The sequence below is a fragment of the Heliangelus exortis genome, chromosome 2, assembly GCF_036169615.1.
Source record: "Heliangelus exortis chromosome 2, bHelExo1.hap1, whole genome shotgun sequence".
NCBI lineage: Eukaryota > Metazoa > Chordata > Aves > Apodiformes > Trochilidae > Heliangelus > Heliangelus exortis.
In genome coordinates this window covers 17,128,199-17,146,792 of record NC_092423.1, presented here as the reverse complement: position 1 = coordinate 17,146,792, position 18,594 = coordinate 17,128,199, and the positions used below count along the sequence as shown (strand labels likewise).

The 18,594-nt window shown below is 41.6% G+C and overlaps 1 protein-coding gene across 15 annotated transcripts in view; it reads right to left on the bottom strand.

Annotated features, from left to right (window-relative positions):
* ABI1 (abl interactor 1) overlaps positions 1–9,567 on the bottom strand; it is a 75,426-nt gene extending 65,859 nt beyond the window's left edge. For 12 of the 15 annotated variants that reach the window (XM_071734974.1, XM_071734977.1, XM_071734981.1 and 9 more), the window contains exon 1: positions 9,261–9,552. In XM_071734974.1, coding sequence (XP_071591075.1) covers positions 9,261–9,377 — 117 coding nt within the window. In that variant the 5' untranslated portion in view covers positions 9,378–9,552. Of the gene's footprint in view, positions 1–9,260 lie in introns of all 15 variants that reach the window. The other 3 variants (XM_071734986.1, XM_071734987.1, XM_071734976.1) reach the window with 2 other exon arrangements.
* Positions 9,568–18,594: the final 9,027 nt, after the last annotated feature.

Here is an 18,594-nt window from a genome sequence, read left to right as displayed (position 1 = left end):
ACGGTATTTGAAGAGAGTTCTTGTAGAGCCAAGCACTTCCAAACCAGACACGTATTTTATAGAATGTAGCTAAAGCCAGGAGTTTGCATCACAAAAACAATAGCTCCTCCCAGATTTAGAAATCCTGCAAGTCAGCCAGCAAACCAAAAGCCAAACAATCCCCAGCCAGGTCTCCAAGGATCTTGCCAATGATAAGTTCATTATCTATCATATCTCTATTTGTTAGTCTGATGCTCTCTGGACCTTGGCTGAAGCATCATCCAAGCCACCTGCCACAAGGTCTCACAGTGGGAACACTGGAGGCTATAATAACATTTTATAAAAACCCTTCAGTATCAGGTCCAATTCTGCTTTGTGGATACATACTGACCAACGTATGTCAACAGAACCCCAGTCCCCCTGACACATCCACCTATTTCTCACTGATAAAAAAATCCAAAGCCCTTCAAGAATAGAAGTTCCATTAAGCCCTTTCCGCTCCTTGGTCTTTGAGTAACAAAAGGACCATCTTCCTGAACAAGAGAGATTTCTTATAAAGGAAAGGCCCAGAAGACAGATACCTGAAACGCTTCCTAAGAACTTTACTAGTAGACAGAATGGTATCAGTCCCAACGCACACCACGTCTCCCCAGCTGCCATCTGTTTCCTGTGTATCCCGCTCATCATGGCTTCCCCAGGTGGCTACAGCTATAGACCACTTCAGAGCCAAGGCCTTAAAAGATAATCTAAAAAAGAATTGTATATAAACACCTTCAGTAGATGCAGGTTTAAAATTATTAAAACCCATGCTAGTAGAAGCGGTTTGTCTGAAAGGCATCATGAAAAGCAGCTGCACAAACTGTAGGGCAATAAAATATGCAGTTAAATAACAGAAAGATTAATTAAGAGAAATGGGCAAGGGAGAAGAGGTTTTCATATGATATATGAAATGAGACAAAGTCAATGAGTTAAAGAGCAAGCCTGTGAGTGTTTCAGAGGCAGAAGCTGTGATTAGAGCACTCTTGCATCAACGGCAGCAAAAGAAAAAGTCCACGGTATCTGGCAGCAGCAGAGTAAGACAACAGTTCTAGGGAACTGCCTACAGGAAGCAGACAGGAGACTTCCAAAATGAGAGAGAAATCAGCACACTCACATTAAGATCACAGGTTAGGAGAAGCACCTGGAAAGAGAGAAATGTCACTAGTAACATTCAGTGACATAATAATAGCTAACATTATGAGGTACACAAATGTGAAAAGACAAGCCATGCTATGGCATTCTGCAGCCTAGGTGTTACTGCAGTAGTCTGATACAACTGCCTGGACAGCTTGTTCTTCTCTTGCCTATTTGTTTTGCACAGACATTTTCCTTTTTTCTTGTTTTAGGCCCCAGAAAACACAATTATTGCATGAGGACCACAGTTCAAGTATTTGTAGCACCTCTACTACAATAAGGTCAAATAAGATGCTCAACTGGTAAAAAATTGTCTCAAGACAAATACTAGTTGGTGGATTTGCTGAGCCCAGACAAAGAGGTCAGAGATGAAGGTGAAAATATGAATCTGGTGGAAAATCATCTGGGGAAAAAAAAAAGAGAAATTAAAAAAAAAGAAACACACACACACACACCCCCCACATTTGCCAACAGCTAACAGAAAACATTATCTTGTGAAACACTAGTGTGAAAGCAGCCAGAAGAGTTTACACTTCAAGTTTTTTCCAAGATATCAAAGAATTATTATGCTTCAAGTAGTAAACAACAACAACAAAAATTGACTATTTATACTCTTAAGACCACCCAGTAAGAACATTAGATCCAACTCTAAGGATGTCAAACGAGCATTTGTTTCAGTAAGCCTCCTTTGCCCAGATTCTGAGAGAACTCTGCTCTCTTTACAGAAGTAGGAACAGCACCACATTTGACTCCTATTTGCCTTCAGGTTACAATGCAATTCAGAAAGTGATGTGGGTGCTTTTTGGTCATGAGTTCTTTATCTGCTGGTCACTATAGTATCAGAGCCTCCTCACACACTGAGCAGCAAGCTTACTCTAACTTCTGCTTCAGAAAGAGTACATGGAGTTGATTATTTTGGTCTCTTTGGAGAGAGATAGAGGGAGGAAGCAAGAGGGAGGGAAGACACTGTCACAAATATATCTGCTATCTTAACATAAGGAACATACTGAATCTCTGCCACTTTGAAAAGACAACCTTTACTTTTAGAATATTCCACCATGGCAGGAGATACAGCACAGCATGCATCATCTGTGGCTGTTATGAAGATACTTAATATCAGGACAGGCCCAAACCAAGACAAGTTTTGAATTTCAGACCCACAACTCAACACTTACTAACTAAATGTATTTGATCAGGAATCTTAGACAAGAACATTATTGAAACAAGCTCACCTTGTTAGCAGTCAATCTTTTTCAGAGTAAAGCTACCTTGTTTTGCCAGCTTAGCCAGCAGACTGGCTACCAGTTTTATCTCATGTAAAATTCAATCTCTGTTAACAAGCTGCACCTGAAAAAGCTGCACTTGTGTTTCGCTCCAAGGTGAAATTCTCTTGCAGAGTCCCTGCCTGCTATTCTTCTAGAATATTGCCATCACAGTAACAAATCTACACTCTATGATAGTGTAAATGGCTCCTGTTATCAGCATTAAGAACTTGCTTAAGTAATGAATAACACTATTTGCACAGTTTCAAACAAAGGTGGCATCTCCACTCGTATTAATTAACCCAAGGAAACAAAAGGCATTCTGTCTAATACTAAGAGGAGGAGTTTAAGTCTTCTGCTTTTTATTTGCTGTACAATATATGGATTCTACCTGTTAGAAGTGCAGTATCTTGTGTTTCACAACCTGGCCCTCAGCTGATGAAACACTTGACTGAGCCCCTCCAGCACAGTCCAAAGGGCATGATGACAGGCTGGAGATGAAGGAGGAAAGGCACCTATAGACACCATCTTCTTCTACTACTACAAATTCAGCAGACACTTCCCTTAGTTAGGGGTGGAGGAAAGGGAGGATCCCAGTGACCAAGTCCGCCCACCTGCCCATCCACATCTGTCATCAGTGCTCAGATTTGGAGGAGGCAAGGTAGAGGTGGAAGGAGCAACATCAGAAGAACACCATCCTGGGTAACACAAATAGTTGAGCAAGCAAGAATGCTCAGCTAATTATGAACAAGCCCGGACACTGAGTAACTGAGGGCCCACAACTCATCTCCTACCAACTAACAACAAATAAAAACCAAACCATCCTTTTATTGACTCCAACTTACTAATCAAGGTCTGAACACAGGCAGAGAAAGATGCCCCCTTATCCCTCAAGGATGTCTTGCTATATCAGACTCTTTGTAAACACAGTTGACACTATGTTGTTCTGCAGATAAGTAAGATTTCAGTTTCCACAACTGTCAAAACACAGACTGCTTTCACTAACAGGAATGAGACTGGTATCTTCTTGTGCCTCTGCCTCCATCAACACACAGACAGAGGGTACTGTGAGCTTTATGTAACTACAGAAGTTTGCAAAGCCAAAAATTATATTCCCAAGGTTCTTCTGAGAAGACGTATGTAAAACTCTTCAAAAGTAATTGCTGCTAAGAGTTCAATGATGATTGTAGGTGCATGTTTTCCCAAGGGATTAATTGCAGTCTCTGTGAACACTGTCTGTGCATTTCTGCAAATATGTACTTCTTGCTGTGTTGTAGTATAACAGAGGCATTTAAGAAAGGAGGGAGAGGGCTGCAAGGAGGAAACCCTTGTGCACAGTACTAGGAGTCCAAACAATCAGGTTCTGTTCCCAAATCTGACAACATGTCCCTATATGACCTTCCACAAGCCAGTTATGAATTCTGTGCCTCCATTTATGTTTCTGTAATATGAGGACACTTCAAAATACTAAACAAAGATATTGAAAAGTTACTTTTTTTTTTTTTTTTTTTTTTTTTGAGTGTTCAGAGGTCAAGAACTTTGTCCTGAGGTACAATGCTTCCTGGTTTACACAGCCTGCTCCTGTACTCCTACCTTCATTACAATGTGATCCACTTTATGAACCCTCCTTAAGGCCCATCTCTTTTCTCTTTACTGTAAGAGCTATGTAATGCAACAAGTTCCAAGAGAACTGGAGGGAGGTAAGCATTAGATACTTTCCCCTCTCATTCATGTCTTGCTTCCTTCCAACTTCACGGGGCTCAGCACAAGGAGCACAGCACAGAGAGCAAGGATCATGCTTAACATACACAGACAACAACCTGCAAGCTCCTGCCTCCCAGGGCATGAGCAAACAGAAAGGAGCAGGCAGCACTCCTTTTGTGGAAGAAGCAGTACACACCTGTAAAAGCTTATCCCAAATCCACTTTACTTCAATCTATTAAGGTGCTGCACAGTGCAGACACAATCATCTGCTGAAATGCCAATGGAAAACGGATCAGGAAGAGAAGCTGATAATTTGCCGGCTTCTTAAACCAAATATACTGAAATTAAAAGAAATATTTCTAATTTGGAAAAGGTTGTCTTGTATCATCTGCCTCCTCTGCACAAAAAACAGACATGCAGGATCTGTTTCCTGTATACACAGGGTACACACTTGCTGATTCAGTGAACTTGCACTATTGTCTTACTGCTGCTTTCAAGCTAAACATCCATCAGTATTTTCCAGAACACAGACAACACACTGGCACAGAAGACCTATGCTACAAGTCTAATCTACCACACCTATACCCGAACTATTATTATTATTTTTTAAACCAGGCACACAGAACAGGCAGTGCCTTTTGTAGTAAGGCCTTATGCATTACCTTAAAAATTACCTTAAAAAAACCCCAGTGTTTAAATGTAAGCTAACATCTTTCCTTAAAAAATATGATTTAAATCTACATAGGATAGTGGATGGTACATCTATATTTTATCTTAATGCTCTCAAGCTATTTGGTATTACACAAAGAAAGCTGCTTAAATTTTTTTGTAAATTCTGCCAAATTTAGCAATGAAAATCATTGTATTTACTTGCAATACAAACTAATTAAGCTATGAACACAAAATCATGCAAGTTCTCACAGTGTATTAGTGACAATTAAAGTTTATCCTTTTAAAGCAGGTCATTTCCTGAATTAGGCATTCTGTGTGAACTTCTTTGTACCGAACTAAGCAAAGACACTTTCCAATACCAGGCAACTAAACCAAGCGTCAGATCAGTTACTAACATTTAAGGAAAAATGAACACCATGAAAAAAGTTATTTCCTTTCCAATACATACTATCTACTGCACAGGCTGCATGTCCTGTGCTTCCTATTAAACAGACAGGATTACTTAATGCATACTGGAAGATAACCATTTGTAGAAATTCTTGAATGCAACATTTCTGCTGAACCCCCATAAGCTTATTTTTCAACCTGCTGGTAAGAGACCAAGTTTTCTGTACAAGGAAATAAACTGAAATCTTTCCCTGCTTTTGCCTCTTTTAACCGTAACAGTTTGTTAACTCACCGTTCAGCTTCCACATTACCAGTTGGAGGCTACAGAAGGAAATAACATGACAACAAAAAAACCACACATTTAGGCAACACAGAACTTACTTCCTTAAAAGGTCTTTCACTTAACTTATTTCCTAAAGCTGCTAGATCAACCCACTAGAGACCATCAAGACCAGAATTTACAATTTACGTAAGTAGTACATATTCCAAGCTATTCATTTAGAGGTTCTCATAGTTGTATTAAAATAATATTTGAGCTAAAAAAAAATAAATTAAAAATAAATCTTCCCAAGTGGCCTAGAAGGAGAGTGACTGACAAAAACTATGTATCTGCCTACAGATACATAAAACAGTAGGGGAGAGGTGTAAGCAGTGTTTCACAGCACCAGAGAGGCATCTCTGCACTAAACCAGTCCACTCAATGTGTTCAAAACAAAGCCATAGGTGCAGTAACACTGGAGATGTGGGGTTCTGGTGTCATTTTTAATACTTCATAATCTAGTAGTTATTGTAAGCAAGTTCATTAAAACTGAAAATTATTAGATTCAGCCAGGAAACTGATCAGACAATATCTCTAGAAGATCTGCATTTGGTTTCCTTTACCTTTTTTCTGTCTCCCTCTCTCTCCTATCCCCCCAACACTGCCACCAAACTCCATTCTCTGTACAGCACTACTGACACTACAAATATTCCTTGGAAACTTATTTTTCTGCTTCTCTCAAATTCTCTTCCTATCAGATAAACCTTCTAGATAACCAGAACACACAGGGTCTGCAGGGCAGATTGCATTACTACCTCACATTCCAATTTATTCACAATTTGTCTTAGCATGAAACTGCTTCCCAGCTTTCTCTGAACAGTGCTTTTCAATTTGAGAGTCCCAAATGCTGTCATCTTTCCTAAATGCTACAGTACAAGGATGATTACTGTCAACAGAACTACATTCACAACTAAGGACCCAAGTTCTATTCAGGTCAGTTCCCTCCTCCAACCACCTCCCTTTTTTCTTTTAAAGGAAAGCCAAAATATATCGAAGACAAATTCTCTTGAAAAAAAAATGAAAAAATCAGCTCAACTAAAATCAGAACTATTCCCTGAGTAAGAGACGAGATTTGTATGTTTCCAGATCAAATAATATACCTATAGCTTGAATATACCAATATTGAGGATGGGAATTACTTTCCTATTGAAGTGAGTAAAAAATATAAAACATAACACTGAGAATATCAGGAGTTCTGAATAAATATCTGAGTGCTATTACACATACAGTTAAGTTGCCAGCAGCAGTGTTCAGAAGTTCCATCTCAGTGCCACAGTGCAAAGTGGGTGATAGCACAGAGTAAAGTTTTCTTACTAAGAAGGACATAACCTTTCCCACAGAGAGAAAACTCTCTAAATTCAAGCCCATCCAAACTCTAAGATGCCAGACTGAAACAGTTACATGCTGCAGAATGAGTTACAATGCATAGCTACTTCTGAACTATTTTAATACAAACTTCATGGCCAGGTTATCTGTTCTGGCCCACATTTTTTTATAAAATGCTCAATTACATGAAACACAAACTTCATGTTATGTGATGGTTAAGCCTCTTCCTTCCCACATCTCATAACCCAGTGCCCTGTGTCATACTGCCTAATCCTGCACTGGCCCCACCATAGGCACTGGACTATAATCTGTTCAGTAGTCCAACTGGAGAGCAGATGGCTTTGGATAAAGTGCTGATTAAAAAAACCCCACTCCATCACATATTAAAAACCCATGCAATTTTATCAATATATTTGACATTTTTACTGAGTAAATGTACAATGTGTATACAATATAAGCAAAGTATACATTTCTCAAAGCTACAGCAGAAGTCCTCATTAGGAATTCTACAACTCCAGCTTCCTTTTAAAATAGGTAAACACAGCTGTACGCAGATAAAACAGACTGTACCAATCCCACATCCAGATGACCTTGATATTTGAGGTGAAAACGAGCTACCAAATTAAAAAAAGAAAAAAAAAAAAAAGAAAAAAAATTTAAAACTATCCCGTGACCAGATGGGAGCTACCTCAAGTATTGTGTTTTTTTGGTTTGTTTGCTTGAAGAAAAGACAAGTTTTCAGACTCTGAAGAAAATGATGTAACTGAAGAATCTGTAACTCTCTGACATAGGGAAAAAGTCAGAAGCAAGAGACAGGTCAAAACTTGTGTAGCAATTACCATGCTCATGTATTTGTCATATTTCCCATGAGTAAAAACCAAATGAACCTCGCCTCTCTGAAGCATTTCTATCAGCAGCTTTTTTTGGGTGGAGCCAACAACTCGGAAGAGTAAATAGCCATTAACTCATACTACCTCAGATACCACACCAAAAAAAAAAAAAAAAAAAAAAAAAATCTTAAAAATATGGCTTGCTAGAGCAGTTTTCATTCAAGGAGATTATTTTAAAAAGTACTTCATATTACTGAAGCTGCGTTTTCAAATTTGCTACTTCATTGCTAAAAACAGTAAGTCTACCAACAACTATGGATGCCAGAGAATTTATTAACGTATGCTAAACACTCATCAGAGGTAGTCTAGCATTAGGTTCAACAAGTTCGCTTTAAAAGCTGTCTAGCAAATAAAGTGGAGTTTATTTGCTTTTCCCTTTCAAATTTTTTACTAAAAAGAAGATAATACTTCGAATTTGTGGATCTCTGAATGGCTCTGTATCCACACCACTATGACTACATATACAGACTTACAGATTTATGCGCTGCAAATATAATTAAACTCAATTGTGCTTGAAGCAGCTTTACAAAGTAGACTTAAGCAAGGCCAAGAAGCGCTGGCCATTCGCTGGGGAAAAAAAATCCACCCCGACTGGTGCAGACAAGCTACAAGCAACGGAGCCTCCTCCAGCACCGGAGACCCAGTCTGAAATCATTACTGTAGGGTGCTGGAATTGCGAAGCCTACGAGAGGCACAGATTGCCATTTTGAAGCACCACCCCTGCCTCGCACAGCAGTGCCGGCAGCTTCCTGCCCCCGCACACGGCTCATCGCGGCGACGCAGGACCCTCCGCGCTCCCCGCCAAGAGCGCCGTTCCCTCGGCCTCGCCGGGAGCCGCACGCCGACGGCGAGGACCCCTCGCACGTCTCCCACGGCGGATCCCCTGGGATGACTGAACTACGTGATGTCACCCGGGTGCGGGGCCCCTTCCGCCCCCCGAGCCGCTGCGGATGGCGGCCCCGCGCTGCCGGCGCGGCTCTGGCGGAGGGGCCGCCCGGCTCCACGTGAGGCGCGGGAGGCGCTCGGCGCGGAGCCTCAGCAACCGTCACCAACCGCCGCCCCGGGGCCCGCCGGCTTCCCCCGCAGGGAGCCGCGCCGCCGGGAAGCCAGGGGGAAACCTGAGATACCGGGTCTGAGCCGGCCACACGGAGAGGCTCATCGGCCCTCACACCCCGCTCACCCCCCACCCCGGACCAGGCAGGTCTCCGGGATGTGAGTCATAATAAATAAATATAGAGGAAGAAAAAAAAAAAAAAAAAGAAAGAAAAGAAAAAAAAAAGACACACCCTCCCAGCCGGACTGACATAATAACCCCCTCCCTTCCCCTCCGGAGCAGGGGGGAGGGAAGCCCAGGCGTTCGGTTGGAAAAGTTGAAAGAAAAGGCAAACCCGGGGAAACGGCTGTGGGGTGGGGAGCTAGGGCAGGGGCAGCCGAGCGCCGCGCTGCCCCTCAGGCGGCTCCGGCCCCGCCGGCCGCACCGGAGAGCCGAGCCCAGCTGAGCCTCCCCGCCCCACCGCCGACCCCGGTGCGCTGCCCCGCGCCCCTCACCTGGATGTAGTTGTTTTCGCAGTAGTCGGCGACTCGAGTAAGGTTCTGGTAGCTCTCGAGCAGAGCCCGCTTGCCAGAAGGGATTTCCTCCTCTAGCAACATCTGCAACTCTGCCATTTTCCACCCCTCCGCATCGCTTCCTCTTGCATTAAAGAGACAGCGGCACCACCGGGCTTGCAACCCGCCTGGTATTGTGGGATTCCTCCTCGCCTCGCTTTCGTGAGCTCTCGCTTTCCCCACCCATCCTTCCCCCTCTGAGAGGAGGAAAAAAAAAAAAAAAAAAAAAAAAAAAAAAAAAGCAAAGAAAAAAAAAAAAGCCACAACCGTAAAAAAAAAAAAAAATAAAATAAAAGAACAACCCAGCCCCTCTGCAAAGCAAGCCGGGAGCTGTAGGCAGCGCTGTGCTGCCCAGGGCGCATGCGCGGGGTGGGCAGGGCAGGCACTCCTCATGGCCGCCGCCCACGGCTACCCTAAGGAATCGGCGGTACCGGGCGGTATCGCGAGTCGCCCGTCCGCTGGGAAGGGCGGCAGAAGGGCCGATCGACTGTCCTTCTGGGCACATGGGGATGAGGGAAGAGCCTTGTGTCCTTCTTGCAGCTCCCTCGAAAAAAGCCCCATCAGTGCTGCCCTGAGGCAGCGCCTCTCTTCCGGAGAAGCCTAAAGGCTCTAGGAGGGAAGGGCGGTCCTGGCTATCCAGCCTCCCGGCCTCCCATCAGGATAGACATTTCTATGGCAGCACAATTGGTAAAACGGTAGGAGCATCGTGGCTAGGGGTAGTTAGCCTCCTCCGGGGGTTATTCCAAGCAGAAGGGGGAAATAAAAAAATCTAAGCTGTTCAGGTCTTCGTGAAGCCCACCCCTGAAATAATAATTGTCACTTAGCGTTTTTCTGGTTCAGTTTCATAAGAAGGACTTAAATGGTTGGCTGACGTAAATACATTATTCCTGCTGCTCTTTTACCTCAGTTGTTAATCATTGTTCAGGGCCTCCTCTGGTTGTTGCAAAGCTATGGAAGATAAGGGTTTGGTGATTATTTAGTACAATTTTTCTTGCATGTGTTTGGGTTGGTTGGGATTTTTTTGTTGTTGTTTTGGTTTTGGTTTTTTTGTAAACAAACTCCTGTTTCTGTGATCATACCAGAAGAAAAGCCAATAGCAGCAGGTGGTTTCTATGCTGGGATGTCCAAGCCTGCCTTTGCAATGAGTAACAGGCCCAGAAGAAGCTGTTTCCAGGTCCAGTTATTCATGCCTTGGCACTGTGTGCGGTGTGTACTCAGTTACAGACACAACTGGTAATAGTTCTTGCATTTTAGGATGTGCAGAGAAACCCACACAGCAGTGAAGTCAGCACATTTCAGAAAAAAATATTCTGAAACACATTGGAGTAAGAGCAATCATCTCTGTGCCTCATCTCTCTGTAATTGCATGGTATTTTGCATGTACTCGGGAGCCTAGCTTTGGTTTGCAGCACTAAAAACCATTCTGGTCAGGATCTTTTGGTGTACCTGCTGATGAGTCTAAGTTGGAGAGAGGAAAAATAGATCTCCCTTCCTATCTGAGGTCATCAAAGTCCAGCATCTTGGTCTAGAACCATGGAAGTGAGGATGAATGGCAGAGAGCTGGGAAAGAATGGTGGACCTGGAAAATTCTGTGCAGCTGGAGTTGCCACACTCTGGCTGGGAACAGGTAGACAGAGCACCGTCTCGGGTAGTAGAGGAAGGAACTGGTACATTTGCAGCACTTGCTATTGGATAGAAATGCATCCACATTTCTGTTTTCTCATGGTTAATTCATTTGGCAGCTTAGCAAAATTGTTTCACGTATCTTCAATAACTCTCTTTAGGACATCATATAATTTCCAAGATAACATTTTATTTTGGATTCCAAGCACCCTTTTAATGTAAAATAATTGCATTTAATCTGTAAGACTTTTCACATACAGACAGGCTTCTAATGGGTCCCAGAGCAAGTGTGATCAGAAACCACCTTGTGTGCTGGCTTCTCCTTGTTTCCAGCTGTCATGATACAAAGACAAATTCTATTCCTCTATTCAGTCTGGCTGCAAATTGCCTAAAACCCATTGGTTTGGATGAGTCTGTAATTGCTTACAGATCAAAGACTGACTTCAGGAAAGCTGTTAACATCCTCAAATGTAGCACAACTGCTGTTGACTTGTCTTAAAATGCTATTGCTGCCCCTGTATCAATAGACAGCAGATACATTGGGTCTTGCAAGTCAGTTTTTTTCAGTGTGAGAGAAAACAGTGGTGTGTGGTTTGCTAAATGGATTATGCTTTGCTTCTGGGGCCAACCTTGTCCTACAGGCAGATGACAGGACAGAAGCTGAGCTGGGTAGTGCTGGCTTACAGAAAACTGTCATCTCAAGCACTCAAAACTGTCATCTGCTGGATCGGAGGCACCAGGAGGGTTTACAGCCCCTTGCCCAGCATGGGATCTCGACCCAAAAGGCCTTGCACAAACAAAAAAACCATTACCAACTCCACCTCAAGATGTGAGCTCCAGAAGAGCTTGGAAGGCCGCGTCAGAGGGCGCCACCTTGTGACATCTCACTGAGACCTTCGGGTTCCTCTGATACCCCAGCCCTGTGGGCAGACAGACCTCTGGTAGGTACAGAAACACCCAAACTGGCTCCACGCTGAGCTGTGTCAGCTCCAGCAGGGCGTTTTAATTTAGTGCCATAAAACCACAGCAGTAGTTCTGCGAGGGCCACGCAGCACAAGATGCAGTGGGAATTGTGGTGTGGACACAATCAATTGATGAGAGCAGCAGGCCTAATTAGCTCCTGCCCCATGCTTGTCCTGCTTTCCCAATGACTCTCTGCAGGGTCGCTAGAGTGTCTTTGTAGTGTGTTTCTCGTGCCTGAGGTTCTTGGAGTGTTTATTAACTCAGCTACAATAGACCCAAACTAGCTTCGTGAGTGTGCATGGTGACTACACCAAGTGATTCCAAAGCACCTGGAAGCACAGAGACTTTTGGGTAGCTCTGGAAGTGCTGGCTAAATCTAGCAGAACCAGAGGAAATAAACCTTGGACATGAGCTTTGCTGAAATAAACCTTGGACACCTTTGCTGAAGACTCTTGTGTGCATCTGCTGGGTTTTTCTTTAGAAATTATTCTATTATTTTGTTTTGTTGTGTTTTGTTTTTTAATTATCACACTTTCCCATTGCTCCACGCAAGCATCAAAGTTAGCTAGCTTACTCAAGATACTTCAGGTGTGTAAGAGAGACTGGAACAACAATTTCACTGGCTGGAGTAGCTGGACTAGTAGAGGAAAAAAAGTAATGGTGCTCTTCAAGCTCCACCCAAGCAATCACCTGAATGAGATCCCATCCAGAGTAAAGTATGCATATATAACTCTCAGTGTCTCAACTGTCTGTCTGAGATTCGTTCCTCCTCAGTCGGGTATGATGGTCTCTAGGGGCAATACTGCCCTTCTGGGACATGGCTCATTTTTGACTGGCAGTGAAAAATTACTGGAAATTCTAAATGCACCTCTAAAAACTAGCATTGAAGTAGCAGCATCAAAGCAACTTCTCCTGCACTGTGATTTGTGTAGCTCTGTAACTGTCTATTCCCTTTTCTAGGCAGGGATTGGCAAGTGTCTTTGTTTTTTCACTTGGGAACATTAATTGCTTTGGTAGTGTTGATTGCCAGATAACCTTTTACTGTTTGTTGAACTGTTTCTCAGCAGGATCAATTCCTGATTCCATTGTTAAGCTGCACTTCTGGCAGTGCAATAGCAAGGGAGAGGGGTCTGAGGAGGCAAGCTGGAAGCACAGAGGACACGGGAGCTTTTCAGTACAGCCCCTTCAACTGTACTGCCAAATACCAAGTCTCGTGTTCTTGTAAGAAAATTTTTGGTGAGTTCAGTGATGTATTTACTACAGTGTGGCTGTACCAAGACAAAGTTATGTGAATACTTAATACTTTGGATCTGTTTTTAATTTTTTTTTTCTGGGAGCAAAAGTAACCTTTTTGGTATTTCTTACACTAAATCAGAAGTAGCCAGCCAAGAAGCTGCATAGTTGTGTTGTCTTCCTGTGCTTAGATCTAGCCTGCAGAGCCTTACTTAAGAACCAGAATAATTAACCTTATTGATACTTCAGTTACCATCATGGGGTGTCCGAGTATTGCAGAGATGAATGCAGTTGTTCCCACTTCTCAGAGACAATTTTTCAAGCTCACTACATTTTAGCAGGCATCTCTGTTTGCCCCCTTTCCCAATTTATATTTTTAAGGTTTTCCTCACAGCTGTAACAATTGGATATGCTCCTTCCTGCCTCACCTGTGGAGCAGGATTTTTTGGGGCAGGGCCGCATCCCTGAGCCTGGTCCAGGGACCCCACTGCACCCCCTTGCCAGTTGCTAGGCAGCCAGTGAGCTCTGTGCAGCAGAGGCAGCACATGCCAGCCAGGCATGAGATGCTGAAGAGCACAAAAAATAAGATTCAAAATTGCAGCTTTGAGAATACACAAGATAAGAGCAGTACAAAAATAGTTCTACTGTATTTTTACATGACCTTTCTCCTCTAATATATTTTCACTTGCAGAATTATCCTTCTGTCTCAAGCTCATTTTTCATAAAACTCCGTCCTCTTAATCCTTCCTCTGTGCATATCTTTGCTCCTCAGCAGTGCTTTGGTGTCAATGGTCCTTACTTTTCTCTCACTTCCACCACCCTTTCCTAAATCTGTCGTCTTGGTTGTTCCCCCCCACCATGTTCCACTGGATCCCCTGTTCCTTTGGCCTCTTTCATTTTGGTCTCCATTCTTTTGCGGTCCTTATCACAGCCTCCATCTACCAGGTTGTCACCTAATGTTGCCTTTTTGTTTTCACTGCATCAAAGCATTCCTCCCACATCTTCTGCTCCCAGGTCCTGATCTAGGTCCCTTCTGCTGCCATCTGCTCCAGCTGCCCATCACAAGGTACACGTAACTTCTTAAGCACTCAAAACACTGTCAAGGCAGAGAAGTCATCCACTGCCCTAAGAGCTTGGGAAAAGTAGATGATCCAGACTCTGGTGATGCAGAAATATATATGCAGAATCTCAAAAAAGCCTATTTCTTTCTTTCTAGACTTCAACCAGGTAACATGGGTATTGTGTGACAAATGACAAGGTGGCTTGCTTCTTACGTTAGTAACAATTGTGGCTAAACTACTTTGTTATAAAAACTTTTTGAGAAGTGCTGCTGGCTTTAAAGTAACCACTTTAAGCAGGAGGTGGATTTCTGGCAGTAGTTCTTTTTTTTTAAATATGAAAAGAATCAATCAAATTGCAAGGCCTAGGCACTAAATGAAAGTCAGCTTTCTGAATAAACCCATGCAGGTTTGGTCTGCTTTTTAGAGGACAGGTTGGAATTTCCTGATGAAATAGCCGTTTGCTGGAGGATGTCAGTCTTTTAAAATGGAAGACTTTCTTTGATACATATGAGTAAAACCTTCCCTGGGAAAGGTTTTGCACCCTACATAGAGGTTCTGGTCAAAAGCAGAGAGAGAGAGACGCTTTGCCCAGGAAAAAGTAATATTTGGATAATGTGGGGTAAAAGGGAACATACGAGATCCAAAGGCAAGTTTTTTGTGTCCCTGACCTGAAACCAAACACTGAAAGGTGGATGCCCCATGTCAGCAGTGTCCTGTTTGCTTAGCTGCTTGGAATAAGTGTCCCTAGCAGGAAAAAACACTGCTCAAGATCTTGAGAAATGTTTTGGAGTCTGAAACCACCGCTAGCCCCATCTCTGCTCTGTTTTGCACCACCTGATAAAGTCTGTGTGAATAACAGAAAAATACAGAAAGTGAATACACTTACTTACCTGTAGAGTCATCCCAGGCTTAGTGAGGCTTATTGGCTCAGACATTATTTGTAGGGTCATCAGGAATATAATTGCATCCTTGAGATGCAGATCCTAAGATGGCTTTGCAAATTAATGCAACACTGCAAATCATGTCTTGAGACCACTGGCTAGTGCTGAACCTAGAGTTAAAAAGCTCTTCTGGGCTATATTGACTACATACATAATTGAGGTGTCTCTGGTGTTGTTTGGATTATCTCTACTATCCAGGCTTTTCTATTCTTCATCAGTTACTGGTCTCTCATGAACCTAAATAATGGAGAATTGACAGTAATAGTGCCATCATCTAGTTTATATGCACCTCAAAATTGGTTAGGCTGTGCTTGTGGCTATGCCTAACTGCAGTCTCTAGCCTAATTTATTTCCTATCTTCAATACTAAATTTATGTATGCTAACTGGATGGATAAAAGCCAGAGCAGTAAACATCTGTGTTTCAGTTCTCCGTGTTTCAGAGCTAACATCTGACCTAACTCTATGGATTTGTAATGTTTTTTTACCAATTGAAATTATTTATGTATATCCATTTTTATGCTAAACTTAAAGAAATCAAAGACTCATCTTGGTATAATGCAAAGCCTTAAAAGAATATCTTAATGTGAAGATAATCTAATTGCACAATTGGAGTTTTTCATTGCATTTGAGGAAACAGGAGCATGGATAGGAATTACTTCTATATACTTTCTATTGAAAATATTTTTATTTTGGTGGGTTTTTTTGGTCTTTTTTTAAGCCTTGCAGGTTTTTTGATGCAGATTAAAAGCATTCATACTCTGTTCTGATTAACTGATATGCCTTTTTTGCATTTAAATATATACTTAATTGAACTGCAGCTTTCCATCATAAAGCAGAAAAGAAAAAATAATTAAATGATAACATCATGCTACTACAGAAAGAGTGCTATTTTCCCCATAAAAATAAGTATTTGACAGAAACTCTGCAGTGATAACATTTCTCAGCACAGTATTTGGATGACAAAATAAGCATAGCATAATAGTATTCTTTTCATCAAATGAAAACACATTACAGTTACTGGGGCTGTTCCAGCCTCCAGTGAAACAGTGAAGCTTCAGCTCGAAGCAATCTTGTGTCTCTGGGGTTCAGCAATGTTTGAAAAGCAGTATCTTCTATAGGTATTGCAGGCAAAAGGAATGGGATTGGATGCACAGCAACTCTCACATGCAGTTTGTCTACTAGAAAATAATTTCCATGCTAAGATTACATTGACATCCTCAGTAGTTTCCCAGTCAGAGCCCAAACAGACTGTGCAGATAATGAGGGTAAAAAGTTATTACATATAGACTAAGGCTATTCTCTGTTGAGAACATTTAAAAATAAATCAGACCATTTAGTGCAACCCTAGAGAATTTTAAGGGTAAGCATTGGCTATTCAGAATAACCTGGGTTTGACTTTCCTGGTACTTTTCATTGCATTACAGGAACAATCTCTTGTGCCTGTAAGATTGATTACATGTCTCAAACTTAGTTTATACATTAATCAATCTCAGCAACCACTTAGTGTTTCCTGTAGCATAACACTGTAAAAATTGTCCTTTAATTACCACTAATGAAAGTTACCTGCAGTGAATGTGAATATATGCCACTGGAAAATTACTTGGGTCAGAGGGCAGCAAATGCAAATATGAACAATATTTATGATGCACCAGCACAATTAGAAGTGAACAGTTAAGGGAGCTCCCTGCTTTTCTAAACTATTTGATGTCAACATTAGCTGTGAATGCTTCAATTTATTTGGTCATGACCACAACAATCTCACAGTATTTTTCTGGCCAGTGTGCTTCCTAAAGGGTTGGGAACTTTTAAACACTGTTATGTAATAAATGCATACTTAGTCAGTATTAAAAATGTTTCTAACATTCTTTAAAATAATTCTGAGTGTGAAGTGGGTCAATTATGCTTGTTATCACTTCTCTTCAAACATCCAACTCTTCACTCTGTATCTGACATGTTTGTACTTCTCAAAATTTTTTTGCTGTATCAAGTGGAGCCTGTCTAGGTTTTCACATCAATTGGAAGACAACTTCCAACTAGGTATCTTTTTTTTTTATACACTAAGGAAAAAAAATGATTGATTTAATACTGTTCTGACTGCAAAAGACATGAAGATGCTGTCTTACATAGGAAATAGAGTATAGACACCTCACTGTACAGTATGTAAAATTTGTAGTTATGTTTCCCCTTACAATGCTTTACTTCCAATTGCTTATATGTATGTCAGTCTTAATTTAGCCCTAAGAGTGCACCTTTTGATTTCAGACTTTTTTTGTTTCTCCTTCAGAGATTTTGTGAGAAGGAAACAAGGAGAAATGTGTTCTGTTGAATCCATTACAAATATTTTATCCATGAGGTTAAAGCCCCTCTGTATGAAGACTTCTAAAACTTGCAAAAGGCCATATTCAGGGACATATCTCCTGTTCTTCCTAAGAAAACCTGACAACTTTTGATTAATTCCAAAGTTTCTTAAAGCAATATATTTGCATGCTCTTAGTAGAGTTTTTAAGAGTTAAAATGCATCCACTGAGGAATCAGGCTATGGTAATGATGACTGTGCACTGCAAAGGCCAGGGGATTTTCTCTGCATTTGTTCTTTTTGAATACACCTAAACATTTTGATGGATAATGGTACAGAGGGATTTTATCCCCTGGCACCTGTAATTTAACAGTAGGATGAATTCTAGGATGAGAGAGTGGAGAGGTTTGCAGGACCCAGAAATAAGGAGCAGGTGGGTCTGAGGAGAGTATTAAAGAATAGAGGCACTTCCCACACAGGGCGTACACTTGGACTCAGGAATTTATTTTGTCTCATTTTCTCATAAAAGCTACAAAATTCACAGAAAACTGTGGACTGCAGTCAATCCACAGAAAACTGTGAACTGCTACTACCAGTTACTCCTACCATGTAAAGATCATTTGCTCTAAATCTGAAAAACCAAATCCTACTGTTGATACTGATGTTAATTGCACACTGAAATCTTAGCAGGCTGAAGAGCAGTTCATTATCTAGTAAGTGCCATCATCCTATGGTCTCAAGGACAATGTGATACTTGGCTGGATATCTCCATGCAGGCTAATAAAGGGTGGAGGCCTTTTTATCCTAGAAATTTGTTGAAACAGTCTCTCTTTTGAAAACTTCTGGTTTTCAGTGGAAGAAACAATGTCTTGTCAAAAAGAATTGGGCTGATATCCTTGCTCAAATGGGTAATATACCTAATTTGTAATTATTTTTATTGTGTGGCCTTAAAGGTTCCTTATCTCAGATAAAAAAGTTTAGTATTCAAATGTTTTCTTCATCTGTGTTAGGGAAAGAGCAGCAAATCTGATGTGGTACCTCATTGAAAAATACTAGGTCTTCATAACCATAAAAGCTTGCTTTGAGTTAGCTGTTAATGTTACTTACAGCAGCCTCATGCTATAATACTCTCTTAGAACAATAAAATTGCTCTAAAGTG